This window comes from Chionomys nivalis, chromosome 23 (genome assembly GCF_950005125.1).
Source record: "Chionomys nivalis chromosome 23, mChiNiv1.1, whole genome shotgun sequence".
Classification (NCBI taxonomy): Eukaryota; Metazoa; Chordata; class Mammalia; order Rodentia; family Cricetidae; genus Chionomys; species Chionomys nivalis.
In genome coordinates this window covers 30,668,749-30,685,944 of record NC_080108.1, presented here as the reverse complement: position 1 = coordinate 30,685,944, position 17,196 = coordinate 30,668,749, and the positions used below count along the sequence as shown (strand labels likewise).

The 17,196-nt window shown below is 43.4% G+C and overlaps 1 protein-coding gene across 1 annotated transcript in view; it reads right to left on the bottom strand.

Moving 5' to 3' along the window:
- Positions 1 to 8,202: 8,202 nt before the first annotated feature.
- Positions 8,203 to 17,196, bottom strand: part of Gabrb3 (gamma-aminobutyric acid type A receptor subunit beta3) — a 234,693-nt gene continuing 225,699 nt past the window's right edge. Inside the window, exon 9 of the mRNA XM_057756286.1 lies at positions 8,203 to 12,565. Coding sequence (XP_057612269.1) covers positions 12,224 to 12,565 — 342 coding nt within the window. The 3' untranslated portion in view covers positions 8,203 to 12,223. The remainder of the gene's footprint in view (positions 12,566 to 17,196) is intronic.

Sequence of the window (17,196 nt, the reverse complement as noted above, 5' to 3'; positions counted from 1 at the left end):
CCCAGGAACAGTGTGCCCTAAAGAAAGCTGGCTTCCCCACATTCCTTACCAATCACCAAGGGAGAAATTCACCATAGGTTTGCCCATAGGCCAATTTGAAAGGAGCGTTTTCCCAATTGAGATTCTCTCTTCCGAAATAATTCTAGTCTCTGTCAAGTTGACATAAACTAGCCCACATAAAGACTAGTTGCCTGCAAAATGTAGGATTCTCAGTTACTTCTCCAGCACCATGTCTGCCTGCATGCATGCCCTATGACCCACTAACAATGGTATAAACCTCTGAAACGTAAGAGAGCCACCACAATTAAATGTTTTTCCTTATAAGAGTTGCTGTGGCCATGGTGTCTCTTCCCAAAAGAAACCCTAACTAATACACTACTCAAAATCTCCCAAGTAAGAAAAAGCCCAGGTATAGATGGCTTTGGCACAGACAATCAAAGAACTGATGAAATTATTCAATAAGACAGAAAGGGAAGACTTCGAAATTCTTCTTACTAGGCAATATTTTTTTGATATTAAAACCAGATAGAAACATAACAACAAAGAAAATGTATTGACAATCTTCCTGAAGAACACAGATGAAAGACTCTGAATAAAATATTTACAAAGCAAATTTAAGAAAAATAAAAAGTATCACCATTATTAAGCAATTTTTACTGGCGATTCATACAAGGTTTAGCAGGCATAAATCAATAAATATAATCCATCACATAAAAAAGATCCAAGGACAGAAATCGCATGATCATCTCAGTAGATGCAAGGACAGCTTTTGAGAAAATCCAATCACCTTTTTTTATTAAAGTCATGAAGAATATAGGGATACAGGGACATCCATCAACAGAATATAGGCAATATTTAACAAACGGGCAACACACATAATGCTAAGTGGGGTAAAGGCCAAAGCACTTCCAGTAAAATCAGGAACACAGCAAGGATGTCCACTCTCTCTGCTTTTGTCCAATATAATGTCTCAGCGATAGCATCAAGAAAAGAGAAGGGGATGAAGAGATGCAAATAGGTGAGTCAGAAGTCTCTGCATCCTTATTTATAGATGTTATGGTTCTATATCTTAAACACTCTCCTCAAGAACTCAAACAGATGGCACACACATTCAGCAAAGTAGCAGATAAGTCACCTGTGCACAGAAACTAGTTGCCTTCCTACATACATACTGATAGAGACATAAAATACAGAGAAAGGAATCGGTAATAAGGTCTCATTCACCATAATCTCAAAAATAAACAAAAGATCATGCAATAAACCTAACCAAGGAGCTGAATGACTCAAACAATGAAAACTTTAAGACCCCAAAGAGTAGAAATTAGATATTGAAAAAGAAATCAAAGGAGGAACAAGAAGAGGGCAAGGAGACCACTCGTGTTTGCGGACTGATGATATTGGGAAAACGGTCATCCTACCAAAACAATATACAGATGCAAATCAATAGCCATCAAACTTCAAGCATAATTCTTCACAGAAATTGGAAAAGAATCTTAAAATTAATGTAGAAGATCAGACACAGTGGTCCATAATTTTAATCCTACTATATGTGATGCAGAGGCAAGCAAATCTTTTTGAGTTTAAGGCCATCCTGGTTTACAGAGTGAGTTTCAGGTCAATCAGAGTTACACAGAGAAACATTCCATCACAAAATTAATAAAGTAAAACAAAACACCCAGGATACCATAGCAATTTTGAATAAAAAATATACTGCTAGAATTATGACTATCTCCAACTTCAAGTTATGCTACAGAGCTCTAGTGGTAAAAACAACCCTTGGTGTGGAGGGTGGAGTTGTGGGCAATGGTTCTCAGTGTGGACTGGGTGGAGCTGTGGGCTGTGGTTCTCAGTGTGGACAGGGTGGAGCTGTGGGCAGTGGTTCTCAGTGTGGAGGGTGGAGCTGTGGGCAGTGGTTCTCAGTGTGGAGGGTGGAGCTGTGGGCAGTGGTTTTCAATGTGGTAGTGGAGATGGAATAAAGCATTTGGGAGTCTGTCCTCTTTGTCTCTCTCTCTCTCCAGTAGCTATTTTCTCTTCCATCTTTTAAATCATAAATTGAAGAATCATGTGCCTCTCTCTCCTTAGGTGCTACCACTCACTGGCTTTTGCCAGCCTCCAGAGCCTTGAATCAAAATAATTCCTTAGGTATTCAGTACATCAAAAATCAAAATCAGTTAGAGAAAATAAAAGAAATCTAGAAGCAAAATGTTCTATCAAAATTATTTTTATCATGTTATAATAAAAATCTGACTAAAAGTATTAAAATTGAGAAGATAAAAATCACTTTAAAAAAGAAGAAAAATGTTCAGAGCAGGAGACACAGATTTTTGAGAGTTGCCTAAGATCTAGCAGGGCAATAAAAGATTTACACTAAATAGCTTCCCTGTGAAAGATTGAAAAGTTGGTCCTTGGACCAGAAGCAGTTGTGGTGGGCCTGGAAGCAAGAATAAAAAGATCCCCTGGCTGGAACAGAGGAAAGATTGGGGGAAGCAATAACTAACACTAAGGATGTTTGAAAAAGCCACACGGGTACCTACTTTGTAAGCTTCCTGGATATATATTCATATAGAAGAGTTCAATTGGAGTTAACTCTACCCAAAGGAAAACATCAAAGAAGCCATAGACTGCCAATCAAAAGCTCAGTGCCAGGTTTGAGACATCTCTCTATTTCTTGGCCGGGGGTGTTCTTTACCGGTGCTCTTACCTGCCCACCAGAACTTAATGGTAAGACCCTATGGCTGGAGACAGCACACACCTTGGTCACGGGACACAGAGAGATATACTCGGTAATCACCAGACAGCTGCTTGTGTGCTGGCCAGCCTTCAGAGGAGGCTGCTGGAGAAAAACCAAATCCTATAACATTAATGACCAGAGTGCATGGAAAGGTACATCCGTGACTACAACACTGACAGGAAAGTTATGGGAGAGGCTGCATTAGTATTAAATATTTTATTCAATATTTAAACATCCCCCCTTTCTGATTAGACTTATGGCCCTATCAGCAAGAGTAAATACATACCTGCTACTGTAAGACTGGCTAAGTACAATAGTGAAGGAACTCAGAAGACCCATGGATGAATTTACTGTCCAGTCTGCTATCTGAACATCCTGCCAAATTGCTCTCAAACTTTGTATATCTCTATCCGTCCATTAATGCAGCGCTATTCCTTATCAGAGAGATTTGTGCGCTCGATGACGGTCAGTGCAGAAGCTCACAGCTGGCTGAAGCTGGAGGAACAAGGGTCAGTGGAGAGGCTAACCCCTCTCCGAGGTTTGTGGACCATTGAGGAAGAGAGGCTGGGTAGGTCACAAGAGCCAGAGGTTTGTGGAGGCTAGAGCGAGATGGGGGTCTTGTGGACATGACAGAATTTCTGCTCTCTGAACTTCATCCTCTGTGTTTCCTCACCCACGACCTGGCTAAGGTATAACTGGCCAACATCCTGTCATGGATGGCTGAGGAGCTTTAATAGTGATGGCTTCTTGGAGAAGAAGAGGGCGTTTTCTTTGATGGTGAGCACCTGGTAAGCAGAGCACTCTGCACACGCTCAAGAGGACCGGGGCAGCACAAGTTGGGTTTCATTTCTGTCTTTTGGTTTCTTCTTTTTTTTTTTCTTTGAGACAGGGTTTCTCTGTGGTTTTGGAGCCTGTCCTGGAACTAGCTCTTGTAGACCAGGCTGGTCTCGAACTCACAGAGATCCGCCTGCCTCTGCCTCCCGAGTGCTGGGATTAAAGGCGTGCGCCACCACCGCCTGGCTCTGTCTTTTGGTTTCTAAGAGAAGAAGAAATTGGGAGCTGTTTGGGGAGATGGAGGTGGGTTTGAGAAGAGTTTGAGAATATGGGAGGGTCACTATGATCTAAATAAATGTTATAAGAAGCTACCAAGAAATTCATAGAGCGTTGTGTTTTAAAGAGACCACCGGGCATCCCATGTGCTATCAGCCTGACTGCCTGACAAACACCGTGAAAGAGAAGCCTCAATAGGTGAGGGGGATTATCCACTCAGGGCAGTTCTAATCACTAGTGAACATGAAGGATGCAAGAAGAATTTATGCATAAGGAAAACCTTTGGTCACATGTCATCTTCTAAGAATTTTCGCTGAGTATGACTGAGGTGTGGCGTTGGATAGAGCCTGGCGCGTGGAAGACAGGAACAAAAACATCATCAAACTCATCTAAAGTTTCAATAGAATGAAATAATCGAGCCCAAGTTTTATATCAGGCCCTTCAACAAGCAATTTTAACTACTATAGGAAGTAAGCAAGAAGATGCCTTCATGAAGAAAGCTGGAGAACATTGCCATAGTGAGGTTACTGTCTGAGGTGGCAGATGAGAGTAGGCTCTTGCTGGGTATGCTGAAATCCCAGCACTCGGGAGGCAGAGACAGGCGAATATCTGTGTGAGTTCCAGGTCAGCCTGGTCTACAAACCAAGTGCTGGCACAGTCAGGGCTGTTACACAGAGAAATCCTGATGCCTGCATGCATGCATGCATAGATAGATGGATGGATGGATGGATGGATGGATGGATGGATGGATGGATGGATGGATGGATAGATAGATAGATAGATAGATAGATAGATAGATAGATAGATAGATAGATAGATGATAGATAGATGAGAAATCCTGATGCATGCATGCATGCATAGGTAGATAGATAGATGGATGGATGGATGGATGGACGGACGGACGGATGGACAGACGATAGATAGATAGATAGATAGATAGATAGATAGATAGATAGATAGATAGATAACATTATTAATCTAGACCGATACATATTTATGTCTTTCTTCATTGAGAAAAAAATAAGATGCAGAGTGGGCATCGATGTTCATGCCAATGAAGTTAAAGGCCAGGGTGCGCTACGTAGTGAATTCCATGCCAGCCTGAGATTGATAAGGATTGTCTCAAAGTCACAAAGGGGAAGAGAAAGACAGGGGGGCGTGAAGGGAAGCAAAGGAGGAAGGGAGAAAATTAGCTAGAAAGCAGAGATCCCAGGCCCAGTTCCTATGCGTGATGGGAAGCATTCAGCCTTCAGAATTGACGCTGTGTAGCTTTAATCAATTGGGAGAGTGTTTGCAAAAGCATCCCTTTCACCCTGGACCTTAGTGAGTTCTGTTTTCCTCTTATTTGAGGTTAAGATATGCGAGTTTTGAATTAGATTTGTGTAATACTGAAATCTCGGTTGGTAATTTTGTTTTCAACTCTTAGAATTAATTTCTGAGTAAGATCCTCCGGGATGAACCAGGGAAGTGCAGCTCCTGGAGGCTGCCAGGTTGTCTTCTGCTATGGATTACACGCACTTTCTTTCTTTCTTTCTTTCTTTCTTTCTTTCTTTCTTTCTTTCTTTCTTTCTTTTTTTTTTTTTGCTTTTCGAGACAGGGTTTCTCTGTACACTCACTTTCAAAGCAGAAGCCTGCGATGGTTAAAGCAATTCTCTTTCCTCTTCTTCCAGTAATAACGTTTTGCATATTTCTTAAGTAAAAGGGATTATTAAGCCTTTAACTTCTCCCACAAAGCACAGTTCCAACACGTGAGTCTTCATTAACTCAAGAGAAATTTGTAAACATAGGGCTAAGCACGCACGTTTTGTGACAGCCAGCAGAGTGTAAACATTTCCGACCTTGGTGACAACAAATTAAAGATATGGCCAGCAGAAGATTGGGGGCAGAAAAGGAGAAAGAGAAACCCACTTAAGGATGGGAGTCTTCGTGCTTTTATCTAAAAACGACTTCCTCTAGTTCTGTACCTAGAAGCCAAGACAGCGAACCATCCTAGGATCAACAGATGGATGGATAAAGTGTGACCTATCCACACAGTATCATTACCTAGCCAGAAGGAGTGATGGCCTAGCTTTTGCAGCAAAATGGATTTGGAGCTGGGATATGTTGAATGACATCAACTGGACATAGAAGAATAAACACTGTCTGTTCTCTCTCTCTCTCTCTCTCTCTCTCTCTCTCTCTCTCTCTCTCTCTCTCCCTCTCCCCCTCTCCCTCTCTCTTTCTCTCTCTCTCTTTCTCTCACACATGCACACATATACACGTGGAAGCTAGAAATGTTAATCTCAGAGCAGAAGAGAAGAATAGTGATTACCGGAGGCTGGGAAGAATCAAAGGAAGCAAAGGGCTAGCCAACCAGCATTAGCCTGAACACCCAGCAGCACAGCAGGGAACTGTGGTTCTCAATAGCCTGTCACATGCTTTAGGAAATAGAACCAGAGAAGAGCAGGGCAGCCCTAGCCACAGAGGAAAAAAATGAGGTGAATGCACTCTGTATACATGGTAACACTGTACTGTATAAATGATTACATTTTAAATTTGCAAACAAAATGACAACAAATTAATTAAACATAGGAGGCAAAAGGTCATCAATACCTAACCTCAGTGTAAGAAAACAAAGAGATTTAACTTCTTAGAGATAGTTTCTAATCACCTGGTAGGTCAGGGCCATTAATCTGCTTCGAGACATGCAGGGCCACCAGTCGTACTCTGTTCTCCCATGCCAAGGCATTGCTTATGTAGCTATTTATCTTTACTTTGTTCCGTAAGAACAGCGGAGATTGGAGTCAAGGTTAAGTGCATGCATGCCCCCCTTATGTCTCCCCAACTGCAGTTGGTTGCATTTTTAGCATTTATGTTTTCTGTGCTGCTGCCTGCCGCATCTGAGTTGAACCTGCTTACCTAAAACCAAGGGGCATGGAACGAGTCTCTCCAATAGTAGAACTATCTCAATAATAGATAATAGCTGCTGTTTTAGTTCCCTAGTACAAGTCTCTACCTAAAAACCATGGAGGCTCTTAAAGAGTCCGTCTCCTCAGAAGGGCATCCCCACTGCAAAGATCAGCGATAAACCCCATGTTTGCAAAGTAAGAGATTCTAAGCAAGAACTGTAAAGCAGCCCCACGTGTATGTAGGCTGTGTCAGCCGTGGATGGGGAAGTTCCCCAAAGCTTGTGGACTCCCTGGTGACCAAAGCAGGTGCTCAGAAGCGGTTAGTACTCTTTTAAGCATGTCACCAGGACTGGCCAAGTGGCCGAGTGAGAAATTTTCCCACAGAGATGTCCTCATCACAGACAACAACTTAGTTTAAGGCATGACCAAGTCAAGACTCCGGAGAAGACTGGAAATACAAAACTCGTTTACATATCAGAATGAGGTTTGCAAATGGTGCTTGCATCATCCCTGACTACACAGCAAGTGGCTGTGCGTGAATGTAGATCGGTTGATCAGCAGCATCGGGCTAAGAGCATCGTGAGAACACCAAGGATCCAAGGAGGGAGATGGGGCTCTCGCAAACCTGTCTGCATGGACGTGTCTATAATCTGGGTTCATTCATTTGCTCACTCACTTGTTCACTCTGTGGTGACATCTCACTTTCACAGTGGGAACACGGCCAGGGAAATTGCTGAAAAACCTCCAAGGGTGGCTATCCAGAGACGGGGAGCTTGTTCCCTGGCTTTTGACACACACACACACACACACACACAAAAAATGTGTGTGTCTTAAAACACTAATTTGAAGACTAGAATTGGTCACTCTTTGTGTGGCTGTTTATCCTTTGAAGTTCAAATTTGAAGCAAAATTGTGATTAATTTTTCCAGTACTAAGAACTGAACTTATGTAGTAAGAGGCCACTTGTTTTGTTCCTGGCTGCTCAGCCCCGAAATAATCACGCAGAAACTATATTATTTGCAGTACTGTTTGGCCAATAGCTTAAGTGTATTTCTGGCTAACTCTTATATTGTAATTTAGCTCACCACTATTAATCTGTGTATTGAACATGCCTGTAGCTTACCAGTCTGTCTCTAGCGGTGGCTACATGGTATCTTCTCCCTGACTCCACCTTCTTTTTCCCAGCATTCAGTTTAGTCTTTCCCACCTAGCTCTATTCTACCCTATCAGGCCAAGCCAGTTTCTTTATTCATTAAACAATAAAAGCAACACATAGACAGAAAAACCTCCCACACCAAACTTACATCCTCACATAAAAAAAAAAAATCACATAAATTGAGATATTTTGTTTTCAAAGAAACAGTTCTACCGTTATCTTAGGCAATCAGTTTGGAGCTGTAAAATCTTTTTATTTTCACATAACCCAGGTGGACATATGCAATTTAACAAGGTTGGATTGAAATAACACCACACCATTCAACAGCAGAGAGTTAGGGAAGAGAAAAAAAAAAAACAAAAAACAAACAACAGACCTCACGTTTGTCAGTTAGTCCTTTTTTAATAAATTTGAATTCATTCAACAAGTTTCATATTGTATCTGTCACTCAATTTTGCTCTTTTTTTTCACGTCAAATTATACGAAAAAATTACATCAATGTGCTTAAGCAAAATCGGGTTTAAGTTTATCTTTACAATGAAATGAAATCAACATGGATATCAATCAGGACAGCAACCACCTATTCCTACTAGAACAATCCTGTACTTACCTTGAACACATCTACTGACTTGGGAAGTAGAAAAAGGAGTCACAAATGACATGTGTGTGGGCCATCCCTAGGAGAGGTACCACCAAGTGTGACGTGTGTGAGCCACTCTGGGAGGTCACTGTCCCAAGGTGAGGGGTTTAGTCATTCAGGAAAACACGGCACCTTTCAACGCAGGAGAAGAGGTAATCAGACCAAGGCACGCTCGCCAGTGTCCTGGGAAATCCACTCCACCAGGGCAGGTCTTCGCCCCCAGAGACGACGTTACTCTGCTGGAAAGTTCGCACTGACGGGAGAGCCAGCGCTCGTTCCAAGAGTAACCAAATATTTTACCAGTGGTTCAGTTGGCTTACAGAAAATGGCCAGAAATATGAACTCAGTTTCAGGTGGAGGGTTAAAATATGAATTATAGTAGGTTTATGCTTTTAAGCAAGGAGGTTCAAAATTGGACACATCTTTTCAGAATGTGTTCACAAGGGGCAAACACCTACAACTGCCACGTGCCTGTCTCCTTCGAGATCATTTCATTGGTGACATTGTCAACTCCATGTTTCAAAACGAGAGAGATTTTGGTGGGAACAGCTGAAGATGTCCCCATGTTGGTATCCAAACGCACAATACTGCAGATGGACATGTCGTTTAAAGCCTCGTGGGAATATTATTATGACATGCTTTCTAGTTCTTCTGAGATTCGGGGGCATTGAATGGATTATGGCATTGGCATCACAACCTCTCAACAGTTCTGGGGTTGGTAATCAGGAGTGACTTTTGTTTTAAAGATGATTCCACTCTGGTCGGCCTTTCTTGGCTGGGACTGATGGAGGAGGGCTCTTAGGTTGTCATAGACACATCTGAAAATGACCAAATAAGGGGCTATCATCAAGGTGTCAACATCGCGAGCCCTTGGCGAAGCATCTCATCTTAGAAAGACAGTACTACTGAGAAAATTAATGTTTGTTGAGTTGATGGGAAATGAAGTTTTCTGTTCTTAAGAACTCTGGGCATGGGTAACAACCACCTCCATCACAGTTCCTGGTGGAATTCCAACATGTGCTCACCCCCTGGCTCAAAGGGCTACTATAAAGTGACGAGAGGCTACCTTCCTAGAACAGGGATCAGATCCCATTCTTCTGTGAGAACAGCCAGAGTTCTCACCTCAACGCTTCTCGCAGCTTTGAAAAATAGAGAAGCCATAAAATAACTTATTAGGATGAAAATGCTTTTCTTCTGAAATGGAGTAAAGAAAACACATACCCAAGGATCTTAAAAATGAGTTGTTGTTTTTTTTTACAGAATACATGTATGTATTTGTGTGTGTGTGTATGTGTGTGTGTGTGTGTAATTACAAACACTACTTAGAGTCTAGCTACTATGGTAACTTCATTGCAGTGTCTATAAATTTGTGGATCCCAGTCTTGGTGCCAAATGCATATAAAAAGCTCAAAAGCTGTTATGACTACACCATGCAAATTTATATCCAGAGATTCCCAGGGAGCACGTCGTGGCTCTTCTGAGCCCCGTGGAGTCTCTGTCTCTGATATGTGGGTATCTCAATTATGCATCAAAAAACTTTTGAGTCACTTTTCTCCCAGAAAAAAAAAGTCACAGTTCTTAGTATGATAAACTCTCAGTGGCTGACCCCTTCTGCCACATAGCTGGCCTTTGGGGGGTCCCTCTTTGACATGTGGCTCACACTTTGAGTGACAGGGTACACAGAGAGATACCTGAAGTATTGAAAGGGATAAGGTCTCACAAACATTTGCTTTTCTTTAATATGTTACAACGATAAGGCCACTTACAGAATTTTTTTTTTTTCGAATCTGTTTAACTCTTTGTCTCCTCCTACTGTTACCCATGAAAAAGAAAATTTCCAGAGAAAAGCCCAAATTCGCAGGCTCATCTCCAGGGAGAAAAGACAGCCAAGGATCAGTGATTGGAAGAAGACTTAGTAGATAAGAATGGAGGCGGATAAGGGCATCAAATTCAGTCACTGTCCCTAACATAAGATTCTGGGGATTAAGCTTTGATCTAAGCTTGGGTTTGGAAAAGTCAGACTCCCACATATTAAGGATTGCTATGGCCACCGAAAAATCAAGGAGTGTCAGTCCAAGGAGGCAGTTCACACCGCACACATCTTGGGGAGGGTGGTAGTGCTGCCTGTGTGGTAAACGATGGTGCCAGACATGAGGGTGACGCATGGGTGGGGTGTGGGGGTTATTAATTTAGCAGTTCTTCACTGCAGGTTTTGCTTTTTATCCTGTCTTCCCAATGCTTCGCTGTGACACCTGCTCACACGACTGCAGTCAGTTTATGGATGCCCGTGATAGAAAGAGTTTACAAAAAATATATCATCTTTGTTTGTCTTTAGAAAGAGCTCATCTAAATAGTAAGTTAAGGTTGCGTCTATGAAACCGGTGCACCTTGTCTTGTTTCTACGAGCTTTAAAAAGTCCAAATACTGATGAGGCTGTGGGTCAGAAGGAACCAAAAGAGACTGTGTTTGTGTCAGGTTGCCCTCCTTGCCTCGGGAACGGTCATGGGTCGTTGTGTGATCGCGGTGTGTACTGGTCGTGTTCCTGCAGAATCCTAGTCAGTCTAGGAGGAGCTGGGTTTGCTTATGAGACAATGTCAGTACAGAAATAAAGGCTGTGAGGATGTTTCTTGAGTTTCCAAAAGTGAACAATAGAAACATTTTTAGGTTCAATCTTAATCTCTAGATAACAGAAAGTAGTTCTATCACAGAATGAAAAGTATGACGTCGCATGCTGCCATGGTAGCAAGCAGAGGAAACAAAATCCTGGTAATATACATATGTATGCATATTATGCAAATATATTCATATTAACATACGATGTTATAAGAATGGTAACATAACTGCAAGGGGGAATCACTCTAGATGGTTTTACCTCAGAGTAACAAAGAACCTGAGATGCCTATGATTCCAGTTCTACAGAGGACCTAGAGATCTGGACAAGATGGAGAGCACACTTTCGTGACTGGATCTCATTATCAAAACGCGCCATTGTGTTCCCACAAGACAGTTAAGCTGGACCCACTTCGCGTTAACAGAAATCCCCCTCATGTACGGGACGGTGGAGTACTCACAATGGGACACCGCTTACTCCCGGTGAGGTTGCAAGAGATGGACTTTCAGACCCGAGCATGGGAGCTACCTACCGGTGAGGATCAGGTAAGAGAGCTGCCAGAGACTCGCCTCATCTGCTAACCCGATACAGAAAAGCAAACCTGATGAAACAAGCCCATCACACAGAAGCCAACAAGCCTTGGCTGCAAACCGAAAGAGAGGATATGAGGCGCACAACTTGCGCTGTGGGAGTTCCCAAAGATTAAGAAATTCCTTCCTGGTATTTCAGAGAAAATATCGAACTTAGGATAATAAAAGACACACTTTGGGATGACTGTGTTTCGCACCCTCATTCTTGAGGCATAATATTTAGATACTTGTCCCTTTCAATTAGAAAAAGAAAAGAAAAAGCTATGACTTTCTTTAATATGCATCCTGTGTTAAATTGTCCATAGTTGCAAAATGTACGGCATGTATGCGTATTTGTCTTACATACGCAGATAGTCACACCTGCGTATATAAACATATACACATACATCCTCATATACACGTGTCTTTTATATATATGCTGAGAAAGTTCACATATATATACAATTGTGTGTGTGTGGGTGTGTGTAGGTGTGTGTGTACTGGTATAAAAACTTGACAGGCAGGGTAATATTTCACTCAGTGTTAAATGGAGTCTTTGAAAAATCAAGTACAGTCACTCAGTTAACATAGTACAGCCAGTAAACTAAGTTGAAAAGGGAAAAGGTGAAGGGAAACACGATCCGGGACCATCTGTCTATGGCATTCACATCGGTGAGATCGGGGATTTTGATCTTGAGCTGTGAAGACCTCCTCCGTAGGTGGGTCTTCTTGTGCGGGATGCTTCTGTCTCCCATGTACCGCCCGTGCCCTTCCCTGGGCATGCTCTGTTTCCTATACTGGATTCCTGAGTTGTCAAAGGATATTGCTGAATTCCTGGTGTCTCCGACGCCGCCTGCGACCTCATTCATTTCATTGTGAACCTCCAGCGATGTTAATAGGATGTTCCCGTGAGCATCCACCTAAGTGGAGAAAAGAGACACCCTTAGGAGCTGGCATGCCCATTCATTTACTTTTATATGCAAGCCCAGGACAGAATGCTGTTACAGAATCATTCAACATCATTTATGAGAAGGTGTCCATCTGTCAACCCTTTGCCTCATTTTATAGGAAAATACCATTTTGGAACTTTAACTGAAGCTGACAGACTGCATTTCCTTTACTTGAAGGTTCGTACAGAGGACACTAAAGAAGAGAAACGGCGCTTTAGCAAACTGATATTTCATGTTATAGATAAGAATCCCTACTAAGGAGAAAACCAAAGCACCAACCCCTTCTAGGATTTTACCTCTGTGTGAGGAACTGTTTGTAATTGGGCAGAGCGGAACTGGTGGAGCCCTTCCTTCCTCGGCCACTCTTCAGCAGGTACCATCCAATCTAATGGCAATGCCACAATACCTGTGCCACTCAACCTCTCTTCCCAATGGTTGGCTCATGAGACCTCACAGTCCCGGATGGAGGTGAGCACGGCACAGGAGAGGCGACAACAGAACCCTCACGCACATAGCTTTCCTAGGCGTGCCTTGGTAGGATTACTCCCCTTTATTCCTATGCTCTGTGGCTAACCTCTTATTACCCTACTGGTAACTTAAGCGCCTCTTAGAGATGGCAGAGTACATGTGACATTTGGTACCCGCTGTGGTTTCCAGTAGACACAGGGGCATTCTTAGGAGGTTAGCTTGCTCTCTTTGGAAGGCTGTCTTTGGATCCAGGTCCAGCATCTGCTAAGGATGCTGACTTTGCCCCAGCACTTGCTAGCCTGCTAGCCCAGTCGCTGAAGATTTAAATTGCCAGATTACCATGGAGAAACCCAGGGACGGTCCGATGGTGCTTCTGGTGACTGCTGGGGTAGATATAGGTGTGGGTCTCTGCCTCTTTGTGGCCTTGGCAGACGTCTTTTTTTTTTTGCCAGGGCCACATTTAAAGTAGCAAATCTCTTTCCACAGTAAAGTCTGACTTTGAAATAATCAAGTTTCATCCTTGCTAATGCAGCTTTAGATCTTTGGTGGCACTGCCAGGAGAACGCTTGCTTTTTTAGGCTGCTAAAGAATTTTCAGCAGCCTTTCTGTGGCTTGGGGAGCTAGTGGCTGGGGGCGGTTCCCTGGTGGAATTCCTCCTGGGATCAGACCGTAACTGTCCTGGCCTGCTTTCCTGAGCACTCGCTTCCTGTATGTTCTCCCATCCCTGGCCTTCCTTTTCCCTGGAGGGCTGTGTGATACAGCTGTGTCCCCTTTTCTTCCCTTGTCACTGGCTAGCCTACCCTTTCTTGTAGGGCTAGATTCATGGTTGGTGGATTTTCCCAGGAGCCACTAGTGGTCCTGCAGAATCTTACTGATGTGTTAATTTTTGTCTTCCTGGTTTTATAGAAGGCATCCCTTACTCTCATTAAATGTGTTGAGCTGAATGAGGCGGAAAGGTGCACAGAGAGTGGTCCCGACTCCTACCCAGGGAGAGATGGGCAGCCACGTGAAGCACCGAGTGGGGTAAAGAGCACAGAGTCACATCTATCAAAGACAAAGTGGCCAAGGCTCATGAAGGAAGGGCTGCAGTTGGAAAGGCCACTCAGGCTCTTGCCATGGAGTTGCTCGCAATCCTGTTTGAGAATACCTCTCGGTATTAACAGTATTAGCTGTGCTCTCGCTAGATCAATTCTCATTTGCCAGAGCTTGTAAGCGTGTTCTGAGGGGACTCTGGAGATGAGCTCAAGGGTACAACCCTCAAGACAGTTCATCTTGAATTGCTGGTTGCGCCCGATATCCTCACATATTCTTTCCTAAGCATAGTAGAGAACTCTTCCTGCTAGAAGCAGAAGTCAGGAGATGAATGCACAGCCTAAGGAGGACTCAACTTGCGTTTGGTGGGAGGACTGTGCACTCTTAACTCGGTCACTTTGGTTTTAGCCTCCAGAGGGGGCTACCCCACCTTAGTCCTACTCTCTTAGTCCTTTTTGCCTAAAAGGTGCCTGATAAAAGCGAATACTGCTTTACCCTGGTTAAATTTATGGGAATCTTCCATAGCAACTCTCAATAATGCTATAGGATGAGGGGAAACCTGAGATGCACATTTGCCTAATGTGTGAAATAACACAGGAGAAAAAAAAAGAAGAGAGACCATTTTTAGGCCAAAGTATGAAACATATCACAAGCAAAGCCCCAAAGTAAAGAGTTCTATGTAAGGCAGACTGGCTGAATTAACTCAGGTTCTCATAATGATGGAGTCACGCGCGCTATGCCTGTCGGTGGGTGGAGTTTTTGGTGCTTTTACTCTGCCATTATCACCTTTCCACTGTCTAATTAATCATAATAATAGAGGATACTTGGTGAGGAATGGGGAGGTAAATAAGAGACTGGGCCTGTAAGGGTTTCAGTAGGTCTTGCTTAGAAACCCCAACCCCGTGCTTGAAAAATGCAATGTGAAGAGCAGTCTCTAAACAACAATGACGAAAACTGATATTTCTGAAGTACATGCTTGCAGGGTCAAGAACAGAAGCTGAATTTGAGATGTGACAAGGGAGTCCATGACCAATAGCAGTCTGGAAAAAAAATGCTAACAGTGTGGACGGATGCTCTCTTTCTGCTTCTGGACAGAGCCCGGATTCTCTTTTTGGGCTCTGGGTGGTTTGGGTGCCTGCAGCAGAACCAGTAGCTTGGTTCTGTATCTTGGCAGTTCTGATTTGTGTTGGTATTTGGTCTGTTTTTTCAAAGCAGGGTCTCAGTCTACGTAGGCTAACCAAGAACTCACTCTGAAGCACGGGATAGCCTTAATCTTATGGCAGTCCTTTGACCTTAGGCTCCTACATGCTTGAATTACAGGTGTGAGCCATGACGCTGGCCTTTCTTCTTGGACGTTTGAATGGAGGAGGAGGAGCGAGACACTTCCTCTCTCTGACTCCATCCAACTTGAAGACTCAGATGCACGCAGAGTTAATGATACTCCTGTGTTGATCTCACCGAACTGAGAAAGTTGGTTCTGTTCGGGCTTTGCATTGTCCCTCATTTTTTTGTCCCCCAATCTTCTCTTGGAATGATAGATAATAAAACCTTCTCACGGACAAAGGCTGTTTGCTGCCTTCAAAGTTAGAGAGACTGTTCTGGAAGTTTCCAGACTGAGTTGATGGTGGTTCCAGCAGGATGAGGCAGCTGAAGTCACAGAGGAATCATGGAGTGGCTGAAATGATGAAGACAGTGAAGGGCTCTGCCCCTCACGCCCCTGGCAGCACGGCAGGGGCAAGGCTCAGCTGTGAGAGAACCTTGGCCACACCCATTCTCTCTACCTAAGGGGGGCTGCTTGAACTCCCTCTCCTCGAGTAGGAAGGAGCCCATGGCTGAACTGGTCTCGACACACAGGATAGTCAAAAGCAAGCATGCAGGTCGGGTCCTGGCTCACTAGTGTTGCCTCTCTGGTGTAGCCCAGTGTGTTCTACGGCATAAAGGATTTGTGCTGGTCAGGAAAGGAGGGAGGCTCACAAGGTGTCTTGACTTAGAGGGGGACTGAGAAGGGACTCGGACAGGTAGATGCTGTCATTTAGTTTATTCCATCACTTCATTTGACTCCAGTTAAGATGGCCATCGTTCTACCCAGTATTTGGCTTTAAATCAGGAAGACAGTACATTCACCATGTACTTATATTAAGTGAGATCCACATGAAATTGGTTTACTTCTTTTTCTATGTTCAACATTTTAAGAGATGCACATACATGGTAAACTACTTTGTCCCTGAAGTTGAGGCACAGGATATCCCAAAGGGGAGGCACTGACTTTTTAAAGTACTCAGAAAACTTACTCTTCTCCATAGTAACAATGCAGCTCACTCGCTACATTACTGAGCATTTCAGAAGGCTTAGCAATTTCCCTCCAAGGTAGAAAGTACACTGAAAACGTTAGTAGCTATGGAAACATATTCCTTATTCTCAGCCTATTTTTAGAGAAGTAAACAGAGATAAAGGGTCGTGAGCCACCTCTGTGCCTTACTAGAGACATACACAAGGGGCCTGCATTATTTGGGGTCACTCACGAAAATATAAGTACACACTTGCTTCCCATCCGGGTTGTGCAGGTCAGGCTATGGACCATGAAGAGGAAAGCGGGGACGCCTCCTCCCAAGCAGCCTCCTAGGTGGGAACTTCCAACAATCAACAAATACATTTCACGAAAGAATTTTGAACTCCTTTCTAGTTATCAAAACACGATACCGAAAAGTTCCTTTTTATTTTTTATTTTTCATCCGAATCGAAGGAATCCAAATGAACAGGTATGTGGTGGGGCTGATCCTCCCAGGCCAGGAGGAGCAGATAAATGCCACCTGACATGAGCATCTGCCACAGTGGAATCAGGCTGTGTGCATTCTAGCAGAAGCAAGAAACTGTTAGAGGAAATCATTTAAGCGATCTGCTATTGCACATGGATAGAGAATGTGCCGGAAGGTGAGCGAACAACAGTGTTTGGAACACGGAATGACGGGAACAAGAAGCAAACACTGATAGGGAAAAATAAGGAAGATTCTATGGAGAGGGGCATTTGACTTGCGGGTTGAAGAAAGAGAAGACGTCAATCAAGAGCTGAGGCAAAGCAGAGGTGGCATTTGTGACAGGTC